This window comes from Mchenga conophoros, linkage group LG22 (assembly GCF_057382185.1).
Source record: "Mchenga conophoros isolate Kocher_MC1m ecotype Shallow Benthic linkage group LG22, M_conophoros_male_GT1.1, whole genome shotgun sequence".
Taxonomy (NCBI): Eukaryota; Metazoa; Chordata; class Actinopteri; order Cichliformes; family Cichlidae; genus Mchenga; species Mchenga conophoros.
In genome coordinates, this window is record NC_140546.1 from 27,458,911 (window position 1) to 27,469,318 (window position 10,408).

General features: G+C 39.7%; 1 protein-coding gene across 2 annotated transcripts; it reads right to left on the bottom strand.

Moving 5' to 3' along the window:
- Positions 1-1,708: 1,708 nt before the first annotated feature.
- LOC146549629 (uncharacterized) lies at positions 1,709-8,213 on the bottom strand. 2 transcript variants are annotated; one of them, XM_085263120.1, is made up of 10 exons: positions 8,082-8,213; positions 7,124-7,185; positions 6,998-7,024; positions 6,866-6,898; positions 6,375-6,407; positions 5,671-5,703; positions 5,442-5,474; positions 3,570-3,599; positions 3,318-3,359; positions 1,709-3,042 (listed from the first exon to the last, which is right to left on the bottom strand). In XM_085263120.1, exons 1-10 carry the CDS (start codon positions 8,090-8,092, stop codon positions 2,813-2,815), a joined length of 534 nt encoding a protein of 177 aa, XP_085119246.1. In that variant the 5' UTR covers positions 8,093-8,213; the 3' UTR covers positions 1,709-2,812. The 2 variants fall into 2 exon arrangements, with proteins under 2 accessions (XP_085119246.1, XP_085119247.1); XM_085263121.1 differs by lacking the exon at positions 3,570-3,599 and having other exon boundaries at positions 8,082-8,212.
- Positions 8,214-10,408: the final 2,195 nt, after the last annotated feature.

Below are 10,408 nucleotides of genomic sequence, written 5' to 3' on the forward strand. Positions count from 1 at the left end.
AATCTCCGGAGATAAAAAGAAAAAACAAACAAACAAAAAAAAAAACTGAGTCTTGTAACTGAGAAGCCTGAGTGTGTTTTGAACACCCTGTAGATCTGAAATGATGTTAGAAACCCAGATCACAGCCAGACTCTCCCTGTCTGTTGCTACCTTCACTGATAACACACTGCAAGCATGTGGAGAGGCTATTGATTCGTTTCTGCAGCAACAACCATCAAGCAAACAAGCATGTTTAAAAACCAGCACACAGACACACAGTGTAAACCCCCATTTGCCACGTGAGACTCCCTGAATCCTTCCATTTTCATTTTTCCTCCCCCGGGAGGTGCTACAGGTTGCCTCAGGGACTGTATGAAAGAGGTAATATCTTGTTAAACAACCCATGAGTACAAACCATGAACCTCTGATATATGTATATACATATAAATGCAGAACATACCACACATTAATTATTTTCTATTTCCTTGTGTCTCATGGGGAATGTCCCTCCTCCAATGAGTTCCCTTTTTAGCTCTGATAAGTGGTTGACTGGTTATAATACAGTGCTTTTCTGTGACTGAGCACACTACACAACTTGCCTCATTCACACAAACACTTTTTGCTATGCTTTTTCAATGTAAGTGTTACTCCTATAGATGCATCGGGGATCAACTTGAGGTAAGTATCTTGCCAAAGGAGATGTGGCATGTACAGCAGCCAAGGATCGAACCACCTTCCAATTAGCAGATGACCTGCTCTACCTCCTGAACATGCCACCAGTAACACTGTGAGGAACACCTCTTCAGGATTTTTTTATGTCTGGTAACACAATACATAACATAAATATATAAAACTAAAATTACTTGTTAAATAATCATCTTTGCTTTCAACTCTAATAGGGTGATACCGTACAATGAGGTCATTAAGATAAAATGATTATTGAAGACCTTGTATGTAATGAGAAGGATTTTAAATTTGATTGTGACTGTGGATTTAACAGGGAGCTAATGAACAAAAGACATTATAGGAGAAATATGCTCTCTCTTTCTAGTCCCTGTCAGTACTCTTGCTGCAGCTGTAGCTGCAGATTTTGGATCAACTGAAGGCTTTTCAGGGAGATTTCTATGACATACTGATAATAACGTGCTACAATAGCCCAGTAGCCTAGAAGTAATAAATGCATGAACTTCTAATTTTAGAAATATAAACACAATAAAGCAGACTTACCTATTTATTTAATATGCGCATTGAAGGACATATTCTGGTCACAAATGACTCCAATATTCCTCACCGTGTTACTGGAGGCCACGGTAATGCTATCCAGAGTAAGTATTTGGTTAGGTACTATATTTCTGAGAGGGCTAGGTACAATATCCTCAGTTTTAATTGCATTTAGAAGCAAAAAAATATGAGGTCACCCAGGTCTTTACATCTTTAAAATATTTCTGTAGTTAAACTAATCTGTATGTGTTATCTGGCTTCATGGATAAATAAAGTTGGGTATCATCGGCATAGCAGTGAAAATTTATGCCATGCCTTCTAATGATGCTGCCTAAGGGAAGCATGTATAATGTAAACAGAATTGATCCTAGCACAGAACCCTGTGGAACACCATTATTAACCTTAGTGTGTGAAGAGGACTCTCCATTTACATGAACAAATTGGAGTCTGTTAGATAAACCACTGTAGCACAGTACCTATAACAGCTACAGCATCACAAGGTCCACAGTTCATGTTCAGTTTAACTTTATTTAAATCTGATAAATGAAACAATCAAAAGAAATTCCCATCACAAATGTTTAAATGTTTCAGGAACACACATATAAAAGAAAGAATAAAAACAGCAAAGAGCAGGTTTAATACTCCGAGGTCTGCTTGATCCAGGGGTCAAAGCTAATGAAATACATTAGGGCCAAAGATAAAACTTGGTCTGACACTTCATGGTTGACCTGCTGTGGTTCTTAAATGCTTCCACTTTGCAATAACAGTAGTACATTACAGATGACACAGAACATCTAAAGGGAAGAAATTCTGACTTGTTGCAAATGTGGTATCCTGATGTAGTGGTATACTTAAATTCAGTTCTTTGGAATGAGCCATTCTTTCACAAATGTTTGTAAAGGCAGACTGCATGGCTAGATTACATACACCTGTGATAACGGAATTGAAAACACCTGAATTAAAAAGATGAAGATTTTCACACCTGCTGTGTTCATTCCAGTTAAATTGAGCTCTGTTTCGTTTTCCTCCTTACACAGAGTAAACATACAGTCAATCAAGCGCCTAGCCGTAAAATTAATCCAAGTTCCCCATGTTAATCACTGGGCAAGAACCCAAAACCTTCTTCCTGTTCTTACATTTCTTGCTCCTGCCCCAAACATCTGGCAGCCAAGCAGACTGCCAAGGTTGTCACGCGGTTTGACAAATTTTGTTTTCTCTGAATTTTTTCTGTGTGAAAAGAAAAGACATCGTGTCTTTCGTGTATTTGTTTTTTGTAAGCCAAATTTTTACAACTTCTGATTCAGAGCACAATAATAATGTTAAATATTTTAAAACACCTTAAGAGTCTAAGTGGACCAATACTTTTTTTCCGTGAAGTTTACCTGTAGTATATAATGAATATGACCCCTGGATTCTGGACAGCAGTTTCACTCAACCCTGGAATAAATCAATGGCTTGGTGATTCTAGCGAATTGAAGGTAAATGTCAACCTGCTGTGAGTGTTCAGGTGAGTTCATGTGTGGTATGAGTCTGCGTTAATCATGTGACAGATCTGTGTGCGTTTGGGTTTTATTTGGTTTAACATTGTGTTCTAACTGTGACTGCTGATGTTCTATATCTGGCGGCGGTTGTTCCTGGATCGTCTCTTAGACGTTCGGCTCCTCACCGGGGTTTTGGGCTGAGGGATGATGGGCTGAGGGATTACCGGCTGAGGGATTACCGGCTGTGGTGGGAGGGCAGGGCTTTCAATGGCATGGTCGGGACTCTGGTGGTTGAGGGCGGAGTTCCGCGGTTTAGCCAAACGAGAGCTGTACTTTTTCTTCCCTGATTCTTCAGAGTCATCTGTAAAAGGAAAACAAAAACAAACAAAAAAAACAAAGTTTGAAACTGTTTAAAGAAAAAGAAGGCGTACAACTTCACAGAAAAAAAATTCTGCTCATCAACTGATACTAAAAAAACAATCAGAAAGAAGTTTCGAAAGTCACAAAGTTTTCACCTCCAATGGACTCTGGCTGCTGGGTAAACAAGTTAGATATTAATTTATTTGCTAACGTATTGGTGGTTCACAATATGAAAACTGTTTTTTGGTCTAGAGAATCAGAGTATTATTGTCTCACCATCTTCCTCTTCCACACTGTTTGGAGCAGCTACAGCGGGTTCTGCAATCAATCAATCAATTAATTAATCAATCAAGCAATCAATCATCTTTTAATTTCAGCTGATGAATTCAAAATCCAGCAGCTATCCATGCAGTCTGCATATCCAGACATTTGTAAAATAATGGCTGGTTCCAAAGATGTCACTGAATTTAAGTATAGCAGAGAAGGTTGACCAGTACTTTGTCCATATATATATATATAGGGACATACCAGGTGCTGTTATACGATTGATTACTGGAACTGAAAATAAAAAGCATACATTTACATGTACAGTACTTATTTTTAAAAGTTTTTACATTGTAGCTACAAACTGAAGACATCAAATATATGAAGCAAGATATATGGAATAATGTAGCAAAGAAAAAATTGATGAATAACTGAAGAATCCTCAAAGTAGCCACCCTTTGCATTGATTACTTCTTTGCACACTCTTGGCCTTCTCTCAATGAGCTTTATGGTGCAGTCACCTGAAATAGTTTTCACCACACAGGTGAGCCTTTTCAGGGTTCATTTGTGGATTTTCTTGCCTTCTTAACACTGTTAGGGACCATCAGTTGTGTTGTGCAGACGTCAGCTTGGTACACAGCTGACAGCCCTATTTGAAAACTGTTAGAATTCATATTATGGCAAGGACCAATCAGCTAAGTAAAGAAATGTGACAGTTACTTTAAGAACACAAGATCAATCAGTCCGGAAAATTGCTAAAACTTTGAATGTATTCTCAAGTGCAATCGCAAAAAACATCAGTCACTACAATGAAACTGGCACACATGAGGACTGCCCCAGGAAGACCAAGAGTCACCCCTGCTGCTGAGGATAAATTTATCCAAGTCATCATCCCCAGAAATCACAAAATACCAGCACCTCTAGTTCCAGTAGCATACACATCTGTACATCAACTCTTCAGAGGAGACTGCATGAATTGGGCCTTTATGGGGACATAGCTGCTGAGAATCCACTATTAATGAAAAGAAACAAGCTAAAGAGATTTGTTTGGGTCAAGAAACACAAGGAATTGACATTAGACCAGTGAAAATCTGTGCTTTGGTCTGATGAGTCTAAATTTAAGATATCTGTGTCCACCTGCAGTGTCTTTGTGCAATGCAGGTAAATGGATGGTCCTTCACTGTGGAACTGAGATGAATGGTTCCCACAGTGAAGCATGGAGGAGGAGGTGTGTTGGTGTGGGAATGCTTTAGTGGTGATGCTATTGGGCATTTATTAAAACTGAAGGCACACTGAACCAGTGTTGCTACCACAGCATCCTGCAGCAACATGCCGCTCCATCATTTATTTTTTACCCCAAACACACCTCCAGGCTGTGTAGGGGCTATTTGACCAAGATGGAGAATGATGGAGTGCTGCACCAGATGGGCTGGCCTCCACAGTCACCTGACCTAAACCCAATCAACAGGGTTTGGAATGAGATATATCGCAGAGCAAAGGCAAAAGGGCCAAGGAGTGCTCAGTATCTCTGGGAACTCCTTCAAGACTTGAAAAACCATTTCAGGTGACTACCTCATGAAGCTCAACAAGAGAATGCTAAGAGTGTGCAAAGAAGTAATCAAAGCAAAGAGCGGCTATTTTGAAGAATCTAAAATATAAAACATGTTTTCAGTTATTTCACACTTTTTTGTTTACAACTTAATTCCATATATGTTCATTCATAGTTTTGATGATCTACATCATAAATAGTCATGAAAATAAAGAAAAACCATTAAATTAGAAGGTTTGCCCAAACCTTTGACCAGTAGTGTATGTGCAATGAGACCAGAGAGCTATGGGTTACTGTCCCTTTTTGTATCAGTACATGAGGCAGATTATTATGTTTCTTACATAAATAGCCAGGCACCAAATCACCACATAAACTGCCAAATCTGATTCTGATTCTGCTTGCAGTAAATCCTGTTGTCTCTCCTCCTAATCTCCTCCTGCCACTAGGTGGAGCTGTATTCCCTGGGGTGTGTTACCTATGAATAATTAATGTTATTGTACATCACTTTTCGGCTCTGGTTAGTCAGAAGGTATGTTTCTTCGAACACTAACTGATCTAAAGCAAGTTAAGGTAAAAATCGTTCTCACGGTCTGCTGCCTGTGAACTTGAGCTGCTGACGTCTGAAACACATTGACACACAGAAAAAAAACATTAAACAGGTAAATAGGTGAGATACAGCATCAGGTCTGACCAAACACCTTACAGTACTATTGTCATGTAATCATGAATGTCAGAAGCAAAACATCTGTGAGGAGTTCACGTGATGATTGTCGTCTTATATCTTCATCATCACTATCATGATCATTGTGTACCTACCTGAAGGTCCTCCTCCGTAATAATGTGATTCATCTGGAATCAGAACAGAATTTTTGTGTTAGATGTGTTTTGGTCTTGATTTAACTTCAACTTGTTATTTCTAGTCAGAAATCTCCAGTTCCAGTGCTTAACCTTCAGATCAAATATGCTTCAAACAATGAGGTCAGTTTATGTTTTTGAGACAGAAGTTCATATCAGACAGAGGTTCTGCCAGCATGTTGCTCAGCCCTTCTGTTTGTGAGGGAGAGCCAATCAAAAGGAAGTCGTCTCAAAGGGAGAGGGGTTACATAAGCTTATTTTAGACATGTGATAAAGTGATGAAACATGATTTACTGTGACATGTTACTGTTCCAGTAACTTTTAGATACACCTGAGATTGACCTGCTGAAGCAATTTTAAACTATTGCTCACATCAGTTGTTAAATGTCAGAGAAGCACAAGACAATGAGCTCAGGCCTGTGCCTGAGCTCATAGTTCTGTGGAGAACTATGAGCTCAGGTGTACTATGAAGGCAGTTCAGTATACTCAGTATACTTTCTGTTGTCTAGATTCACTCACCCTAACATTGTCGATCAGGATACACAAAGTTGGTGGAGTCTGACCATTTCTGTTCTCACCGAGACTTTAACACTCCGTACACTGATATCATGAGCTTAAAGGTGTTTTCCAGCTGTGTCTGAGTTCAAAATAACAGAGATTCTTACCAGGGTGATCAGGAGAGATGGCGTTTATGCTCTCTGAAACAACAACAACAACACTTCATTCAGAAAATCTTCAACAGAAATGATGCCGACGATCAGCCCTGCTGGGGGGCACTAATTCTGCCATGTTTGTATCAGGTATGTCTCAGTTTCATGGATGTGCTCCACGTGAGCAGAAAAGTAATTCAAGGTTTCACTTGACAGTTTTTAAGCAGTCACATTCCCACAGTCATCAATAAACCCCACTAACTGCATGTCTTTGGACTGTAGGAGGAAGCTGGAGTATCCAGAGAGACAAACATGGGGAAAACATGCAAACTCCACACAGAAACTCAGGAGTTAAACTCAGGACCCTCTTGCTGTGAGGCAAGAGTGCTAACCACCACCTCCTGGTGTTACAATATTTAAAATAATAAATATTCTTCATATAAAACCAAAGAACTGAGACATTTTATTCGAGAAATTATTCACACCCGAACCCCACACATACTAACCTGTAGGAGCTTCATCAGATGTAGAATCTTTGTCTGACAGAGAGAGGTAAAATATTATACATGTGAGACAAAAACAGGTGAGATAGTACAGAGATGAAATAGAGACAGGTGAGAAAGCACAGAGGTATTTACCTGTCGATGTGGCATGTATTCCAGCATCTGCAAAGTGAAGAAACACTTTCATGAGGACAGGCAGGTTCATCAGTGACATTTTACTCAGATTGTCATTCAGAAGAGACAGATGACTTTTAACCCCACCACTGGAGTCGATGTCTCCCTCAACCAGCACGATGAACAGAGAGAACAGAAGAACAACGTTCCTGCAACAAAAATACAACATTCAGTTTGACTTCCTGAGGCAAAAAAGGCATTTAAGCCTCATTTTGGTGCAAAGTCAGAAACCTTTAAATCTGGGATGAATCTGTTTAAGTTTCACATCAGTGTGACCTCTGAAATTTAATGCTTCAAAATAACTGGCCTTAAAACTGCCCTGATTTGTTTTGAAGGTGGCACTGGGGATAAACGAGTCTGATTCTGCTGTTTTCATTGTTTTTACTGGGATCAGATTAACTTCAGGAAAAATATACATGTATTGATTTAACATTTGAAGAACAAAAACACAAATCAGGGATATTTTTTTCTTGCAGGTCAAACTAAGAAATGCATCTGTTTTAAGCTTTCAGCTGATCAGCTGTCAGACCATCATTATCTGTGATGTAACACGAGTGATTTGAATAAATTCTTTAAATGCTTGTTTTAAATTAAGCTAACTGTAATTCAGTTTTCTTTAGAGCAGTAAAAAGTTTATAAGCTCAGCTTTTACAATTAAAATGAAAACAAAAAACAAAAAAAATTTTAAACTCATTTTCAATATAATATTTTTTAATGTAAATTTTATAACACATGCTTTTATTTTATTTTGGATGTACAGGTGCAGAAAAAATGTTTTCTTCTTGCATTCTGAAATTTTAAAAAGCAATAAAAGTTGTTAACCCTGTTATACACTCTATATAATAATTACATGTTAATTTATATTAAAATTGTTTTATGTAATTTGTAGGAATGCAATTTCAAACTCAAAGAAGAACATTAACACAGAGTAATGAAGAGCTGAAACAAGCAGGAATCTTCAAGAATATATCCTGATATTATTGATTAATGTTTCACTCTGTAGAATAAACAATAAAAACACACTGAGACGAGAGGATGGACGTACCTGTTGAGCATAGTGATGTGATGTCAGACAGGGGATCAGTACAGGTAGGCAGACGGTTGACTGTTTACAGTACTTCAGTGTTTCCCTGCAGGAATCGTCAGGTTCTGAGATTCTGCAGCAGTTTATATATCGACCTAAATGTCAGAGTGTGTGTGCGAGAGTTTCAGGTTACTGCGTTAAAGACAGGAAGAGGAGGACTCCCAACCAGGTGAGTTTTTCTGAATGTATGAGGACCATGAGTCTGACACTGGTGACCTAAAGTCTGGAAATGTTGATTTGACTGAAATTTGACAACCTTTATGAATTCACATTATTTCAAAGAGACAGTGTGTGTGTGTGTGTGTGTGTGTGTGTGTGTGTGTGTGTGTGTGTGTGTGTGTAGAGAGAGAGAGAGAGTGAGAGACAGAGGGACACACACACTGGCCAGATTTCACTCAGACACTGAGATCCTCCAGTAGAACCTGAACAATAGTGAGAGCAGAACAACAATGCTTCACTTGAAACCTGGCCCACTACAGACCAGGACCCCCTCAGTCTTGACCCACTACATATGAGAACCCCCTTAAATGTAACTCATTACAGACCAGGACCTTCTTAAACCAAACCAACTATAGACAAGGAACCCCCTCAGACTTAACCCATTACAGTCCAAGACCTCCTCAATTCAATTCAGTTATCTGAGAAGCTTCTTCAGTTCTAACAGTTGATGTAAAGTCCCATTTCACCTCACTTCACTATTTCACCTCAAGTTGGCCTGTGATCATGATGGTCATGTGAGCCATTAGGGTTACATGGATGCGGCAGTTTAATCATCTGGATAACCCTCTAATGTATCCACCACCCCCTCAAGTGTCCTCACAAGGACAGCTACAGAAACGTGTGTGTGTGTGTGTGTGTGTGTGTGTGTGTGTGTGTGTGTGTGTGTGTGTGTGTGTGTGGTATTTGGCTATCAAAGGTTCTTCTGTCTGAAAATGCCTTTCTTTGTAAATGGAGACTTGGCTGAAGGGCTGAAGAGGCTTTTTAAAGCAGCACTGCTTCTTTCAGCCTCTGCTGCAGCTTTGAAACACTGTAAGGTCAGATTTACATGTTTATAGAGCCTCCATCCATTAATCAGTCCACCTATCCTTTCTTTTATTCATCTCTCCATCTTCTGTCTTTCTAACAGCATCCCACAGGAGAGAGGACGACCTGAAATAGAAAGGAGCTGTAGGAAGCACATTGTACTCTAAACACAGGCATATATCTGGGAATTAGTTTGAGCCACTTTAACCCAAAGTGTGGGCATCAGAACCACTAGAAACCAGCAGAGACAGAAACTGATTGAAACTGTCACTAAAAGCCCAAATAAACCCTCACAGATGTCAATTCACACTCAGTTATTTATCTATACAAGTTGCACATAGCGACTTATCATGTGTAACCCACATGTGCTTAATCAGAAGTACCTGCCTATTATATTCACGGTATTCATTCGTTTTGTCTTTAAGGATTTGCTAGCTTAACATAGCTATTAGCTTAGCTCCTTATATTCCTTCCACCTGCAGGAATATACAGAAACTGTCACTGCCTATATCTCAAAGTGTACTGATGACGTCACAGCGACCAAGACTATCACTGTCTGGGCCAACCAGAAACCATGGCTCACAGGTGAGGTCTACAGGCTTCTGAGGGTGAGAAATGTGACCTACAGAGTCAGGGATGAGGTGAGCCTAAAAATAGCAAGGGCAAACCTGTCACGTGACATCAGAGAGATGAAAAGGCAGTACTACAGGACCATTTTAATTTCCAGTGATTGCAATTTTCAACTGCCCTTCACTCAGCCCTCACACATCGGGACACAAGAGACTCATATGTTAGAATGCTGTTCATAGACTTCAGTTCAGCGTTCAACACGATCATTCCCCACCAACTCATTCACAAACTGGATCTGGTGGGGATCAGCACCTCACTTTATACACACATCCTAGGGGAGCCCCCGTATTCAGTGTTCTTATGCTGGAGGTGTTGCTGCCCACCCGTACTGGCTGCTGGATTTCCTGACAGGAAGACCGCAAATTTGCCAATGAACAACTGTGGTAGGTCACATCAGCAACAACAGTTGTTCATTGCAGTTTTTTTCCAACTCAGGAGCATTGCTAAACTCAAAAATGTCATCTAAAGACCTGGAAACAGTTATCCATGCCTTCATATCATAGTCTTGGCTACTGTAACTCTCTCTATTTAGGCATTTGTAAGTGAGGCCTGTCCCGCTTGCAACTCATTCAAAATGCAGCCGCGAGGATCCTGACGGGGACCAGAAAGAGAGAGAATATTACTCCGATACTCTC

What these genes read in the sequence shown, in the direction of transcription:
- LOC146549629 (XM_085263120.1), bottom strand. An exon ending in AAGTTCACAGGCAGCAGACC is followed by an intron (nt 3,600 to 5,441) that starts GTGAGAACGATT and finishes TTTTATTTTCAG; the next exon opens with TTCCAGTAATCAATCGTATA. An exon ending in CAATCGTATAACAGCACCTG is followed by an intron (nt 3,360 to 3,569) that starts GTATGTCCCTAT and finishes GATTGATTGCAG; the next exon opens with AACCCGCTGTAGCTGCTCCA.